At 44.8% G+C, this 16,811-nt stretch overlaps 1 protein-coding gene across 15 annotated transcripts in view; it reads right to left on the reverse strand.

Annotated features, from left to right (window-relative positions):
- Positions 1–2,799: 2,799 nt before the first annotated feature.
- PKP4 (plakophilin 4) overlaps positions 2,800–16,811 on the reverse strand; it is a 248,764-nt gene continuing 234,752 nt past the window's right edge. For 12 of the 15 annotated variants that reach the window (XM_043894946.1, XM_043894943.1, XM_043894941.1 and 9 more), the window contains 6 exons: positions 14,156–14,351; positions 10,154–10,238; positions 9,913–10,030; positions 7,345–7,473; positions 5,577–5,650; positions 2,800–3,813 (listed from right to left, as the gene is read on the reverse strand). In XM_043894946.1, the coding sequence (XP_043750881.1) occupies positions 3,565–3,813; positions 5,577–5,650; positions 7,345–7,473; positions 9,913–10,030; positions 10,154–10,238; positions 14,156–14,351 (851 nt within the window). In that variant the 3' untranslated portion in view covers positions 2,800–3,564. The remainder of the gene's footprint in view (positions 3,814–5,576; positions 5,651–7,344; positions 7,474–9,912; positions 10,031–10,153; positions 10,239–14,155; positions 14,352–16,811) is intronic. The other 3 variants (XM_043894948.1, XM_043894947.1, XM_043894949.1) reach the window with 2 other exon arrangements.

Below are 16,811 nucleotides of genomic sequence, written 5' to 3' on the forward strand. Positions count from 1 at the left end.
CAAAAGATATGTACACTGGCAAGAAGAAAAACCTCATTTCTGACATTTAAAAAAAAAATTTTTTTTTTCATTTCTGACATTTTAAAGATCTCAATTTTAACCTTGAGACCATGAAATTTTTGCACCTTTGCTTTATGTCCCTGGGTATGTTCCAGTGTCTCCTAGTTTATAGTCTATGGGAACTTGAATAGTATTTGTATCCTACTCTTGTGTGAAAATTATATAAAACTTAATTATGTTGAATTGGTTCACAGTGGTTTTCAGGTCTACTATATCCTTCTACTCTTCTGTACATTCATTCCATTAATTTTTGAGAATTTGATATTGAAACTCCAACTAAAAATCTTAGCTACTTAAAAAATAATTATAATATGGCTTCCCTGTAGCTCAGATGATAAAGAACCTGCCTGCAATATGGGAGACCCAGGTTTGATCCCTGGTTTGGGAAGACCCCCTGGAGAAGGGAATGGCACTCCACTATTCTTGCCTGGTGAATTCCATGGACAGAGGAGCCTGGTGGGCTATAGTCCATGGGGTTGCAAAGAGTCGGACACGTCTGAGGCAATAGCACTTTCACTTTCATAGTGGAACTATATGTAACTTTGCTCTATATTTTCCAAGTCTCCTGTAAATGTGTCATCATACTTTCATAATTTAAAAAAATAAAAATCTCCATTTTAACACTCCAAATCTTTATCACTATCTTCCAGGCAAGCTCTCCCCAACCCTAATTCCAACTGCTACATTTTCAGGTTCCAGGGCAGGAAACTGGTGAGGGGAATGGTGTGCAGGTCAAGTGGCTTGACCACACGCTGCAATCAGCCAGGGAGCTTCTCAAGAACACATGCCTGAACCCCAGCTCCTGAGGTTGCCACTGGTCAGTGTTGGGGGGGGCCTCTAATGTGTGGTCAGGGTGGAGATGCACGGGTCTAGCTCACCGACACAGGCTCAGTACGCCTGATTCTCCAGGACTTGGGAGCGGGGCAGTATGCTGACTATGGTTGAGTGGAAGCATAGCTCTCTTCAGGAGGTCTGAGTTCTGCTTGACATTTTGGGGGCAGCAACAGAAAGTCAAGTTAGTTTCAGCAAAGCTTTTCTATTTCCATATCTTGAAGAGTGGGGCTCAGTCTTTCAGGCTGCATCTGCAGGTTCTTTTTTCCTCAGTTATCAGGTAGGAGCCTGAGAAGGCACCTGATCTTCTGCCCAGTTCTCACCCACAGGCTTCTTTCTGGCCCCATTACAAAGTCTGGCTGGAGACCCACGTGAATTCTTTGCAACCTAAATTTGGATCAGTTTTGGAAATGCTGCCTGTCAGATGGGGGTCCTGGTTCACCAAGCAACCCCAAATGTTGATGAAGTCACTAAAAGCAGCAGCCACTGTCAGTGAGCTCAGGCCAGTTACAGTCCTTTACTCCTGACTCCCTGGGGGAGGGCCTTTAAGCCAGATGCATGGAAAGCAGGTTCAGTGAAGACAGTGATTCAAAACTCACACAGACACCAGACATCTCCAAAGTCCTGAGGCCAGCTCCCTGGGGGAAATCTGGCAGCTTCTGCCATAGAAAGAGGGTGGTTTCCAGGGCACGTGAGGATGGGAGCAGCTGGGCAGTCTGACTGTGGGAACTGGCTCAGGTGTCATTTCAGAAAGCCTGCACTTCGGAAAGGTTTGCCACTGGTGGACATGAGGAAGAGGATGAGATGCTTGTGCTCAGTAGTGTCTGACTCTTTGCAACCCCATGGATTAGCCCACCAGGCTCCTCTGTCCATGGATTTTTGAAATCTTTGGGGTAGCTTGGTGAACCAGGACCCCCATCTGACAGGCAGCATTTCAAAACTTCCTGACCTAGTGATCAAACCCATGTCTTTTACGTCTCCTGCATTGGCAGGTTGGGTTCTTTACCACTACTGCCTCATGGGAGGCTGGATGTGAGGGAGCTTTTTGCTTATTCCTGTATTTCCATTTCACTTTGGAGCCTCATTCTTGAGCTGTAGTCCATTCAGCAAGGGAGAGAAAGCACTTTCCTCTTTGAACTCTCTCTGTATACTCACAAATTTAAACACACAGTTTAGACTAGGTCTTTCTTTTTTATAATTACATTTGCAGGATATACTGAGCTGAGTGAATTCCACTGGGTTTGACTTGCTGTATGTGTTGTTTTCCATGTAAGACCCAGGGTGGAAACCACAAGACCTGGGAAGTTCTCAGACTTTGGGTCTTCAGGGATGGAGAAGGGCTAGGAAGGGATGCAGCTTGGTATTATGAGGACCCCTGCCTGCCATGCATGGTGGGGCTTCCCTACCCTGTCTCTAAGCCAGGAATTATTCTGTCTCAAGGGATTACTCAGCAAAATGATTATTTAGAATTTGTTTCAGCTTATTACATTGCTGTCAACCAATAAGTGCCCGACCACTGTTCTTACGCAGTTATGGAGTTCTTAAAATGATGCCAAAAGGAGTCTGCCACTTTAGTTAGGGCCAGGCTGCCAGATGTAATTTCTCTTCGGTGAAAAGTGGTGTTAAATATACAGCAGCCTGGAAAAAAAACATGATAAAATGATAATGGGCATTAGATTAAAAACAGATCACAAGAAATAAAAACACTAAGATAGATAAAGAGGAGGAAAGTTCACAGTGTTATTCTGTGGAACAGTCCATTCCGCAAAGTATATTAACTGTATGGAACTAGGAAAAGTCCAAAATAGATGGATATATTTAAGCTGTTTCCTATATGCAATGAGATTCACCTACTTTTCTGTGTCATACACAGAAAAAAAACAAAAAACAAAAAGAACAGGGAACAAATTTCCAAGGATGAAATTTCCACATTTATTTTTCTTTCATGTGCATAGAAAATGGCAGTGAAGTGTCCTAGGAAAGAGGCGGGGAATGGGCATGGCGCTGCTATACCAGACTGGACTTTGTGCTTCAAAGGTACACTACTCATTTTGAAAACAAAGGATGTTGTAGTTTGTTTTTAACTGCTAACAATTCCTTGGGTTTCCCGTTTGTTTTTTAAGCTGTCAGTTTCTTCAAATCTCTTTTCAGATGACATACTGCGTTACAAGTGATGGCACTTAACCAATGTGGCATTTCCATATTTACATCAACAAAAGGAATTTACAAGACATAATAGCATACAATCTTGACAGTTAGTAATAGCAATAAAACACGAAGGGCATCCATTTTATTTATTTTTCTTTTCTGTACAAACTATCAGAACATAACTTATTCACATTAAAAAAATCATTTTTAATTTGATTTGACCTACACATCCCCCATCTCATTTCACCCATTTCTCAAACCTCTCATCACATCGCCCACACCTTCACCAGACTATAGAATCTACAAGTAATTAGATCTAACACCTAAGTATAGCTTAGAAAGTCCTTTCTCCCGAAGGTTGCCTCACTTCCCTGAAAATTCCTCAAAAAAGAAAAAAAGAAAATGCTCTTCACTCATTCCTTCCATGTCACTTTCACATTTCATCAGCAAATCAGCAAGACGGACTTCTCATCTCAATCCAAACAAAGTTAGAAAGAAAGAGTTTCTCTCTGGAGCATCAGGATGCTACACCCACGAGTCTGGGGACCCTGGGTACTGTTCTGCTCTGTAAGAAGGTCGTTTAGTGGAATAAAAGTCCACGTAATTTGTGGTTGATTTCAGTCCATACTGTGTCGAATAATCAGTAGAAGCTGGAAAGTGAACTCGGTCATCAAAATAAGGATCTTCATAGCTATGAGGAGACTGCAAATACAATCTGTATGCATCAAAGTTCTTTCTGTTGGAGTCATCTTGACTATAATACAGCTGTTGATGCTGTTGGCAAAATGAGAAAGCAAATAAATCAAGGCAATTTTTGGAAGTACATGTTTAAGGAAAATTAATGTGGGCTTCCTGCTTTATATTTTTAAAGCAATATTCAGTGTTTGTGAACTTATCATTGAACATTTACCTGGTGCACACTGTATGTTTACTAGTGGACTGGAAGGATTTTAAATTGTTTACAGGTGAGCTGGCAGTTGGTTCAAGTCCTATCCTATGACTCCTAGAAGTCAGTGACTTGAGAGAACCCCAGATAGTCCCTGCTACCTCCCTCCTTCCTAGAGGCCAAGTTCTGTGCTCTGCTCTGGAAGAGCCTGTGACCTGTGACCTGGGCATGCCCGTTGAAAGATGGCCTTTATTTTTGCTTTGACACAGGGGTACAATTAGCATATCAAGAACCCAGTTAAAAGGTTGGATTTTGGGGCTTCGGATTGCTGTGTAATTGCAGAACCATCTTTGAAAACATTTATCTCAGAGATGAAGATTGAGTCCATCCCTCAGTTTTAAAAGAAATATGTAGTCCAGTGAACAAGTCACACTTTGGAAACCCTGCTGTGCTTTTAAACGAATAAGCAATCTCCGGCAGGAGAGCAGTAAAATTAGAAGAGATATGTGAGCAAATACAATTCAAAAGGAACAGACTTTCCCCAAGCCAGGGCTGATACTAACTTCATCTATAAGGAAGCAAAGTGAAACACAGGTGGGCACCTGCAGCCTGCCCTCATTTCCTTCTGTGCTGTCTCTCTCTGACTTCATCATCATTTCTTCACATGTTTGGAGAAAAAGTGTAATGGTTCTAATGTTGGTCTTTCCTCCTGATTATGCCCCAATTCCACCCTGCCCTGCCTGTAGCAAGATGTTACAAATTTACCACATAGGGATCAACACCATATTCTAGAACTAAAGGCATTCTAATATTATAAGGATTTCAGAGCTAAATTTGCTTTTTAACTTAAGAGTGATGATTCTGAGGATATTTCTCCTGACGAAAAAACTATAGCAGAGATTATGAGTAACTTGAGAGGTTCTTCTTCCATCTACAGAGAAAAGATATGGAAGGAGGTCTGAGAGCATCCTTATCTGCAGGACAGCTTACAGGCTTGTTTGGGAAATCCTCAACTGCTGTGTTAATGGAAGGTAAGAGGAGAGATCAGGTGACCCTGGTGGACATGGCATCAGACAGGACCAAAATGAATTTTAGGCCCCCATGAAAGCAGAGATTAAATGTTACAATCACTAGTCCCCTTTCTGCTGAGGAGTGGGGTCTACCCCTGTAGGGCTGAGTCCATTGTGACCTCTGAGCCTATGACTCAAGTGTCTTCAAACCATGGAGGCCCGAATCAGAGGGAGCCATGAAGATGGAGAAAGAGACGGAGATACAAAAAAGAGAACAATGAGTTGAGAGGACGAAGTGTGCTTACTGATCTTTCCCCACCCAGAGAACAGAAGAGATTTCAGAGATTTAAAAAAAAAAAAAAGTGGGAAAAGGAAACTGTTGGGCAAAGAACAGGAGTTAAAGACTTCTCAGCTGGTTGCCATCAGTGGCATGGGGTTACCAATTTGGATATGCAAGGACAAGAGGCTACTGCAGAAGTGATTTGATTAAACCACGGATGAGCTTCCAAGGAACAGAGATCCCCTGGGACAGCTCCCCGGCCCCGCCGTGGGCCCAGCTCAGGTATGTCAACCGGTGCGGACCCCTTACTGTGTTGATCCCTGCTAATCGGCCTTCTGTAAAAATGGTATTGCAAATTCACCTGTAGCCGTCTATTTTGTTCTCTTGCTGGTGAGGAATAGGAACTGATGTAAATTGGTGAAGGTTTGCTGGAGCCTGTAAGAAAATATTTTATGAAATTAAAACTAGTGCTCATTATCCGGTCCATTAGGTCATATGGACTTCCAGGGCTAGGGCTGGTGGTGTGCCCGACAGGCCCTGCCTTCCGGGCATGGCACAGCCCCAGACGGTTAGCAGCCTGGGTGCCCCGGATCAAGCCTGCTTGCTGCCTAACCCAGGGCTCTCAGGGGCTAATGAATATGGCAAAAAGAGGCTGTGTGTTTCACCAAAAAGCAATGCCAATGCACAGATCCAAAAAGGATTCCTTCTCAACCTGTGGTCACTATGGGGAGCTCTTCCCACCTGTGCAGATGTCCGCTGGCTGGCTTTCTGAACAGCAGACTTGCCCCCGGAGCCCAGGAACATGGCTTTTCCAGGGCTCTTGAGTTTTGCCCCCACCCCTCAGATGGGGGAAGGGAAACAGCAGAACAAGCTCCATGCCCTCAGAACAGCCTTGATTCAAAATCCCAGGTCCTGCAAGGAGCAGGCACAGCCTGTGTTCTAAAAGGCTGGCCACCTGGAGGCACAGTCTTGTGTCTGCCATATTTGAGTATGTCTTAAAAAGAACCTGGTAACCAGATAGCTGTCTTCAAGAGTCCACAGTAGACTCTGATGATGTCACTGGTTACCCTTCTAGTATTGTTAAGGCTAGCAAAGATTTTTATTTTAATGAGGAAAATGAAACATATTTGAGGCAAATTAGTTTATTGAAGCAAGCAAAGAAGATACAGAAGGGCGCGCATGCTAAGGAGGCGATCTTTAAAATAAAGCGGGCTGCTGCAAACCTGAAGCAACAATGCACTTCAGTTGGTATGTGCATTTCCTCTGCAAAGAGCTTGGTGTTTGAAATGTAGCATCTGCAATTTTCTGAGCTATTAATTGCCATAGTAACAACAGTCGATTAGTAAATAGTCCTGTGGAATCACAATTTTAAAGACAACAGCACAACTGAGACTGCTCCCCCAGCAGTTGTTAAATTGCCACCAGCTTTTATTTCTTTTTAAGAAATAGTTTTTTTCCTTTTTTTGAGAAAGGAGGGTTCCCCCCCTTTTTGAAACCTCCCGAGTAGTTTCAATTTGCAAGATAGCTGAGAATGGAGATAATATGAAATCGTGGTTAACCCTTCAGGTTGGCATTCTTTAAATAAATTATATGCACGGCTTTCTGAATAGGACATAAAAATAATACTGTGCAACATCACTTTTGTTATTCTTAAAAAATAAATAATCACTCTGAGGAGAATCACATTATATATTTTGTTATTCATTCAAACTTTTCCACGAAAATGCAAATGGAATTGACCCCCATCCGCAGGTTTGAATGTATGAATCGGTCCAGGAGATTGGCCCTGCCAAATGTCACAGAGCACAGGTTTCTGGAACACACAGGGGAGTGGGGAGGGGGCAGGACAAAGGGCCTGCGCTGCAGGGGAGCCGGAAATGCTTTCTCACTTGGATACAGTGCTCTTTTCATTTGTGGTCAGCAGACCATTGCCTCTGCTTGTTTTACTTAAAACAAGTGGGAAAGGCAACAGCCCCTGAAGCAGGAAGGAGATGGAGAGAGTGGACCATGGTTTGCTGCTGGGGGACCATCTCAAGGCAGGCAGAGGTTACCTCCCAGGCTGCCGTTCAAGTGCCTGGGGACACGCGGCTTTTCGAGATACTCTATCACACACCCGACTGGCATCTTACCAGGGTACAGGCCTCTGTGTGTGGCATCCCCTTGGCTACTGTAATACTGCATAGGTGGCTGGGTCCTATCGTATTCAGAGCGAGGGTCTCTGACTCCTAACAGTGCTGGTGAGGAAGAGGTGCTGCCGACTGAAGGGACAGGTGAAAGGAGGATTGGGAGAGAGAGGAGAAGAAAAGAGAAATCAGACTGTCAGTGTCTCTAGGAAGTCCTTTCTGGAAGAACAAAGGTCAATAATTAGACGTGGCCAGCACTAAAGTCAGCTCTTAGAGATGCTAAGAGCTGGAGGGCAGCCAACTCCGGGTCCCTGGATGGTGGCCTGTAGACTGGCCACTGTGATGATCAGTGCTGTCAACCCCGGAGATTGCTGGGGAGCCCAGTGCGGTACAGGGGTCGTGCAGTTTCCCCACCGAGATGGCAGGTCTCAATGACCTGCTTAGGCCTTTGAGACTAATGCAAGAGTTACGTTTGCTGTTTTATGATCTCAGTTCAGCCGCTCGTGACACACCCATCTATTATCCTTAATGTATAGCTCTTCAGTAAATAGATGTTTTATGGCATGTTTTGATTTCTGATGATTTCAAAAATATCTGCATCTCTAAATGTGTTTGAATAAGAGTGCCCAGCCCATGAAATTTATAATGCCTTTTATGGTGATCAGCTGTCAGGGAAATTATAAGCTCAGTAAGCCCTGCTCATCAAAAAGCTCAGGATGCTGAGAAGCCCAGCTTCACAAAGGTTCAGCTTTTTTATCCAGCTGGAGCCAAACATTTCATTAACAACGTATCTACCCTTAGGTATTCTGTGGGACATTTTCGCACAGAAGGAAAACACTGCACATCTTCTTTTTCTCATTAAGGAATCATCTTACTTGTATTGAAGTGTCTTACAATTAAGAGTGGTCACTTATTCACTGGATCCACTAGAGAGCAGCAGCCCCCAGACCTGCCACTGGTGGTTTTGCATGCATCGATGCTTTCAGAGGAAGACTGATAGCAAAATATCTTCCCTAGAAAATATTTTGAGCATGGGCAGTGTCTATGTGCTTCTCATCCTACTTTCTAGAAGGTAGGTAGACGTCCCCACCTGCCTCACTATTATCAACATGTCAGCAAGATATGAGATGTGCCCATAAGCAGATATCACACTAGCCCTGAGGGATGGATGATCAGCCCTCAGAATAACTGGAGAAACAAGTGTGAATTATATCCCACCTTCAAATGGAACCCAGAAAGGGACCTCGGAACTTGGATGGGGCTCGTCAGCACTGTCCAGCGTGGTTATTTGAGTTCTCAAAATGAGTTCATTGCTTACCGACTACGTCCTAATTTGTCTGAAGTTACTTTTTTGCCTGGACACATGCCTTTCGTTAAGCAGCCAGCTCTCCCACTTGTCCTGGCACCACACTTTCCAAGTTCCCTAAAGAATCCTGAGCATTTTTATAAAGCAGGACGGCCTCAGGCTATACCTCGGAGCCCAGCAAGAATGTGTCAAAACCCAAGCAGAGGTCTTTTTGAAGGAAAACCACTCATAATTTAAAAACTAAGATACAAATATATATCACTGCAGTAGGCGGAGATAATTTTTAAAAATTCCTGGTATAAGTGAAGACATCTAATTACGCGACAAGAACCCGCAGTCGTATATTAGTCTTTTTGGCCACATTTGTCCACAAGAGAAATAAGACTGCCAGCAGGAACACAATTGAATACAACAGATAATATTTATATGTCATAAGGGGAGATTTAAAGCCAAATAAAAGATGTTTATTACTTTTCCTGTTTCATTTAGTTAAGAATTAAATTTACAGGACTGAATCAACTTGGTGGTAATATTCTGTTCTTACATGTAAAAAAAAAAATTACATTGAGTCTCAAAACATTCTTTCTACCAAATTAAATACCACTAATAAGTAGGTAGCATGGTTGCCAAGACTCCCAACTTACAAATCTTAGGGAATCCCTATAAAGCCACCTACAAGGCCTGCCCATGAGCTGTGGATGCTGGGGTCTGGGTGCAGCCAGCAGACAGAGGTTTAACTTGTGAGAAGTAAGGTGCAGGGGGAGATCATGGCTCTCCCAGGGTCTAAAGGACTCTAATAAGAGTTTTCATCAAGAAACGTAAAAAAATCACTTTGGAAGAGATTTCAGACTTACGGCCAGCAGGCAGACAAAGGCAACCATTTTTAGGCACAAGCTAGTGGTTCTCAAAGTGTGTTCCTCCACTCTCCTATATCCGCGTCACCAGGTCAGTTTATGAAGTGCAGGTTCCCAGGCCCCTTGGCAAACCTAGTGAAGCAGAAGCCTGGGGTAACAGAGGAGGCTGGGCCACTTTTGTGCACCCTAGTTGGTGTAAACTTGCATAAACCTTTAAAACGGAAGGAGGAGAGTGGGCCTGCTGTTTACAATAACATGTAATTCCTGAATAAGGCTTTCACAGTTTGAAAAGCAAACTCTCCTTCCCTCACTGTTTGGAAGTGACAGACTTCAGCGTGCATGCTCAATCTTCTCCGGATGGGAAATAATGTTCTGTCACACGCTATCACCTAGGAGGGGCATTTACCCACTGACCTGACTGAATGACGGGTGACATTTGTTGGTTGGTGGTAGACAAGGAAGGATGTGATTTGAACCGGTCTCGCTCCAACGTTGACACAGGTGTAATAAAATGGTTCTGATTCCACCCATCCTGTGGAGTTAAAAGAGAAAAAGAAACCTCTCAAAATGAAAAATGACATTTCATGATAATAAATGATCACGACTGTGCGCTCTGATGAATGCTAATTATACTAGAGCTATTCTCGTAAGTTACCTTTTTATAAATGCTCCGGAGGTCCCGATATTGCCATAATGTATTCAAGACCTGGGCTGCTGCCTTCACCACTTTCAGAGATGATCTAGGGAAAGAGGAGGCATGTTAATGAACGTGGGCAGCACCGCTCCAGGCTCCACTTGAGAAGACTCTGGCAGCAAAGTGGTGGCCAGGAGGCCCCCTCTCCAAGGATCCTGGCAGGGAGGAGGCTGCTGCTAGCAACCACCACCAAGGTGTGAGGGGCCCCTGGGAGTCTGTCAAGTTCAGGGCTGGCCAGATGTGGCAGGGAACAAATGAAGGCTCCCAGGCATTCGGCTGTGTGGTCAGAAGCTGTGGTTGGAATGAGCCCATGACTGCTGACCGTGACCACACATCCCAAGGGGCTGAGGACCCTGCCAAGTTGACTGAAATATCCGCTGAACCATTATTAGGCCTTCTTATAACTTTCCTATCATGTATACCTCTTTGTAAACACATGTGTCTGTGAGCTCTCATAGTTGCCTTGGAAAATAATGTCAGTTACTGCCTCCCCTCTCTGAAGACTGTCTGTTGAATGTCGGTACTGTATTTGAGTGCCACTGACCACAAGTCCAGGCAGTTCACCTCAGGAGTTGGTCCTCTCAGTCAGCGGCCTCACCATGAAGGGAAGCGGGAATGCAGCTTCCTGCCTCAGCGAAGGCCTTCAGAGCACCTCGTGAGGGTACTTCAGGGGCCCTGAGGAGAATGGAACACCTCTGTCCTCAGACTTCATTTTGATATTGAAGATTTGAACTGATGTCCTCTTCCATTCCTTATCTTCCCAACTAAACCCTCAGGACATGGGGGAAGAAGAGAGGTGAGCAGGCTGGTGGCACCTCCTCCATCCAGTCCATCACAACAGAATCTGCGCTGTGATGATTCTGAGGCTTCAGCAGGGGGGTGGCGCGTAGGCAAGTGCAGGGGCCTCACAATCTCAGTTCCCAGAGGTGAGTCAAGGGAAAATCTGGGTCAGACCCAACCACTCTAAGACTTTTTAAATTTAAAATTTCCAAAGCAGACAACAGAGCAAGGAATACCCTAAAGAAGAGAATGCATAGGAAATTTCAGACACCAGTGATGGTCCTGCAAGGTCTCCACACCTCACAGCCACCCGCTCTCAGCCAGGGTCTCACACAGCAGCTATTGCTGCTGCTATTGTTTTCCATCTTTAAATGCTGGGCAGCTGGGATCAGGTCAGGAAAGGCAGACCTCAGACCTCCAAGGACTCCTCCACAAACCTGACAGCAGGGGCGTGCTAGGTGCACACCTTAACACCAACAGCTAGGCCACATATTTTTAGAGACAGGTTCTCGAGCAGAAACCTGACTCCTGAGAAAGCAAGGAAGGTCCTCTGCTCTCCCTTTGCAGTACCATTCCTGGATGCAACTACGCAGTCTCATCTCTAATTTCTCTCATCCCATCTTCTCCTCAATATTGTTCAACTGGGCACATCCCAATCCTAGTCCTACCTGGCTGAGCAGCACATGTGATATGCGCTCACCTTCAAAACACTTTCTGCATGTGGCTTGCAAGGCACCAGGTGTGGCTGGGTCTCTTCTGAATGGTCTGGCTACCCTTTCTCGGGCTCACTGCTGGTTCCTCATATCTCCTTGACCTCAAACCGTGAGGGACACCAGAGCCCTCAGGCCTACTCTCTTCTCTATCTACATCTCTTGTTGATCTCATCCCACTTCTCTTCTCTAAATATGCCATCTACACCCTATGACTCTCAAATTGATCCGTGGCCTGGACCTCTATCTTGAACTTGACTGGAGTATATTCCACTCCTGACCAGACCCTCATGTGGACATCTAATAGCAATCGCAAGTGTATCACATCCCAAACTCTGGTCCTCCCTGAAAACCTGCTGCTCCTGCCAGCTGTCCCATGTCGGTTAAGTGGCAATTTCATCCCATGGTCTCTTCTGCCAAAGACCTCAGAGTCATCCCTGACACTTTCCTTCTTTCCTGCTGCTCATCTAGTCCTTCAGTAAATCCCATTCACTGATTCTATTTTCCAACATGTCAGGATCAACCACTTCTTCTCCACCTCAAGTCCTGTCACCGTTCGTCTCATTAGGCGTCAGGGGAGAAGAGGCTGTGGAGTCACTCTGATTACTTTCAGGGACATCAGATCATGTCTCTCCTCTGCTGTACACTCTCCAGTAGCTCCCAGTTTTGCTCAGAGTAAAGGTCAGAGTCCTCTGACACTGATCCACAGGCTCCTATACTCCTGGTTACCGTCCCGCCCCCCCCCCCCCCCCCTTCCCTGCTGCTTGCTCTGTTGTAGCCCCTCTGACTTCCTGCCCTTCATCACACACACAGGTGCTCTTCCATCTCTGGGCACTTCCACTTGTTCCCTTTGCCCCCAGATGCTCTTCCCTCCCTCCTCAGGTCTGTGCTCAAGAAGCACCATCTTCTTGAGGTCTTCCCGATGACTGTGTCTAAAATTGTGACACCCCCTCCTCACCCTGGCGAGCCCTATAACTATCCCTGATTTTATTACTTGCCACACACTCAGCCCCATCCACAGGCTAAGTGTGCTGCTCACTCCACTGGAACCTCGTCTGCTCTGCCCAGGGAACGTAAGCTGCCTGTGGGGAGGTGTGACCTGCACACCGCTGTAGCACATGGCAGGGAGGCAGGAGACAGATGCTTGGTGAATGAATTGAAAGGAAAGTAAGTTTATGTTCAGAAGAAAACTTGATTTGATCTAGGACTCTCTGAATCTCTTGTTTTGAATAAAAAAATTAGACTTTTAAAAAATATACAAACATTTTGGCACTGTTTCAGCATTTCTGTAGTCTGCTCTTATGCCTTTCACAAATAATGGCTACCTCACAAAATTTTAAGAGCACAAAATGTGATTTTGGTTACTCTTATGGAAGATGGGAGAGAAGGGGAGTTAGTGGAACAGGACCTTAGCTTTTTCTGTAATGTTTCATTTCCTTTGAAATAAAAAGGAGTGTGTGTGTACTTAATACTAATGAGATAAAAAAGATACACACATAAGAAAAAAAGGACTAAAAGGAAACGTGGATAATGTTGATAGCTGTGCTTTCTGTGGAGACTATGCTTTGCTACATTATTCTTTTATTTTATCAACAAACTGTTTCAAAAGTATATACAATGTGACTTCTAGCACTGATGCTCAGCCAGCTAATAAGTGTTTATGAATTGGGGGCCAGACTTTGTTCTAGACACTGAGGATGCAGCAGTGAATAAAAATACGAAGCGCCTGCTATACTGGTGGCGTTAGATGCCAGAGAGGCCATAAATAAACCAGGGAAGCCTCTGCCCTACAGGAGGAGATTTGGGGCGGCGGGGGATTTTACAACTGAAGTGGAGGTACCATCCTGTGTGTCCTACACTTTCCACTTCCTTGAAGGATTCTCTGATCTAGTACTAAGGCAAATTCGTAGTCAGCGCTATGGCTCTGTGACAAGAAGCTAATTTTTGTCACCAATCCTTCTAATGCTTCATTACCTGGGTGTCACCCAGAAGTGACATATGATCCAAGCCCAGGGCTTATCCTGAGGCCACACGTAGGCTCTGCTGCACGTGGTGATTTTAGTACTTTGTGGGAGCAAATAATCCCAGAACTGAGGATTTAGGAAGAAGTTCTTGCAGAACAGGCCCCAGAGCCTGGAGCAGAGCCAAATGCCCGAGGGAGGTAGGTCTTCAGGTTTTCCTCCCCATGACACGTCTGATTCTCCCAGGAGGCAGAATGACCACATGCGGCTTTAGAGACAGGACAACTGTAGGGCTAAGGGATGCTCCAAGAAAATAAAGAACAGAAAAGGGGCCCCATGACCACAAATACTTCTCCCAGCAAAATAGGTTTTAACTGCTTAGCTTATTGGCATGTAAAAAGTGAAGAAATAAATCTCTCTCAACAGGAAATATATCCTTGACCAAAGCCCTTGGCCCAGGGCCAACCCAAGAATGAGGGCCTAGGGCGGGCATCCCCTTGCAGCAGACTTGCCTGTCTCCTCTGCCCTTGGTGATGTTCACCAGCTTCTCTATGCCTCCCGAATCAGCCAGTGCCTTGGCGTTCTCCATGTTCTTGCTGGTGACCTCGTGTAGGGCGCAGCAGATGGCCGCCACGGTCTCATCCGACAGCACGCTGGGGCCGGCGCCTCCTGGGAGCCGGTTGACCAGGTCTCGCATGGCATATTTCCCTGCCCAGGACAAAAGGGTTCATTCCAATTCTGGAAGGGACCTGGTTTTGTTATTATTGTTATTGAAAAACTGTGACTGCGTGGTCTCTTTAAGATAAAGCCTCAAAAGAGACAATAACAGGAAAGAAAAAAAATCCACAGTGAAGAAGGAAATGACAAACATTTTAACTGTAAGGGGCAGGTTAACATCACAGCCAGGCCACTTGGGGAAATGATGGGTTTATAAAACTTTACTGCAAAGTGCTAAAAGAAAGTGTAAATCAGGGTATAAAACTGGTATACTAAATCATTTTGCTTTAGTTTCCACTATTTTCATGAACAGTGAGAATAAAGGAATGATGATAGTAAATACTGTTCTCCATTCAATTCCTATGCATCACAACTACAACTTCCTCTTAAAGCTTTTAAAAACTTTTCTTTGAATAAGTTTTAAGCTGACCAAGTAAGGCTACCAAAAATACTTTCCATGACATCTTTCTCGATCTAAACATTTGAACTGGGTAGTTACATATTTTCATCAAGTTGAGGGTTTACATCAGTTGGTCTGACATCTGACATCAGTAACAATGTGTTTGTTTCTTTCAAAGAAGACACAAGTACAATTCTGGTATGAATATTATGAGTATGCTGTATGTCTCAGGAGTGATATAATAATAAAGTTCCCAATAGGACAAGACAGGGGAGCCCCCTCGCTCCTGAAGCATTTCCTTACAGACCCTCAATTTCCCTTACTCTTCTCCAAAATGGAATTATCTTGAGCTTTTCCCATTTCAATTACTGACTGACAAACTGGAATAACTGCATCAGAGACAAAAGAAATTAACTAAAGTGCAAGTAAATATTTTCTTAATTTTTTTCTTCCCTTATGCTAATAATTGAGTGGATGCTAAATGGGATTTTTATTGAAGACCTATTTATATACAGTGGTAAGCAACAGAAGACAGGGCCTGAATACAAGTGCCATAATTTACAGCATGTCAAGGGAAGACTTGAGCTTTACTCATAGAGAATATTGTTACCAAGAGTGGAAAAACAGTGATGACATGTTAAGCCAAAAGATAAATATGGTTTTTAGGAAAAGATGATAAGTTAGCACTTGTGATTATGAATACTTGTGAATGACCAGAAGGTCCGCAACATGTAATCTGTCATTTTGCTAAGTTTTAAACTGCACTCTGGAAGTTTGGGAGAAGGCTGCTCCCTCCATCTGTGAGCAACCCGAGCAGTTCTCTCACAGCTTGCGGCCCAGACAGCTGGCTTGGTCAGACTCAGGTGAATATGCAGGAACTTTTGTGAGCTCACAAAACTGTTTCCTCGTGAAGAAATGTCTCTGGAGACAGAGTCCACTGCTAGTGCTGGACGTGAGGAAAGAGTGAAGGGAGTGGTTCTCAGAAACAGAAATGCTGGGTAAATCAGAGTCAGATACTGAATCTGGGAGGGGCTCAGAATGCCTAGGAAGGAAGGGATCTTCATGGGGAAACAAGAAAAAGTGACTCCTGAGTAAATAACGCTGGGTAAAATAGAGCTCATCAGTGGAGGCAGAAAATGCTCACTGAAGTTTGAAAGCGGGTGAGGAACTCACAAAAACACAGGGAGGCACTGAGAGAAGGCCAGGCCCCGGAATGCACACCGGTTCTCCCCACAGGTCTCGGCGCTCGCGGAGCTGGCCGGCACCCTCTGTTCTCCCCCTGTCTCCTCCATGTGTGGAATGATAGGCCGCAAGGCATCTGTGGCCAACCCTTTGTTTTTTAGCAGTAAGAACTCCCAAACTATACATTCAAATAATATAGATGTAACAGAAATAACTTAAAAAATCTCTCTTTAGGGACCTAGAGGATTTCTCTCAAGGAAATGTGGGAACTAAGAGCTATAAACACATCTACTGGAATCAGGCACGAGTTGGAGTATGAACAGGCTGTGGAAGAAGCTCCTTTCCCCTCTGTGAGGTACAGTTTGGCTCCATGGAGGAATGGTGTTTTAAGAACAGGATAATCCAGGCAATGACTTAAAATAGCACTGCTGTTTGGCACTGTTCGAGGGGCCATAGAGAATTCTCACGGTCACTCTGTAAGGCAAACCTTCTGGCCCCTGTTCCTTTCCTCTTTCCCTATCTCTCATGGCAGGGGTATTTTAATGAGTTCAATATACACTCACTAATCCACATAAGGTCTTGTCTAATTTCTCCTCCTCCTCCCCTGACCCGTCACCAGCTATGGGTCTGGCGTGGAGCTTGCATTTTCACAGCAAGTCCATTGTGAGGAGAGCTGGCATGGGCAGCTTCCTTTCAGAGATGGAAACCAAAGAGGAGTTTTCAATTGAGATGAAGGAACAGAGCCTGGTGGGCTCAATGCAGGACACCCCAGGTTACACAGCCAGTGAGCAGTGGATCCAGGGTTTAACCTGCGGTCTGCTGGAGGGTCTCTGATCTTTTCTGTATGCCATACTCTGCTTGGGATGTGG

The sequence above is a fragment of the Cervus elaphus genome, chromosome 33, assembly GCF_910594005.1.
Source record: "Cervus elaphus chromosome 33, mCerEla1.1, whole genome shotgun sequence".
In the NCBI taxonomy this organism is placed as follows: domain Eukaryota; kingdom Metazoa; phylum Chordata; class Mammalia; order Artiodactyla; family Cervidae; genus Cervus; species Cervus elaphus.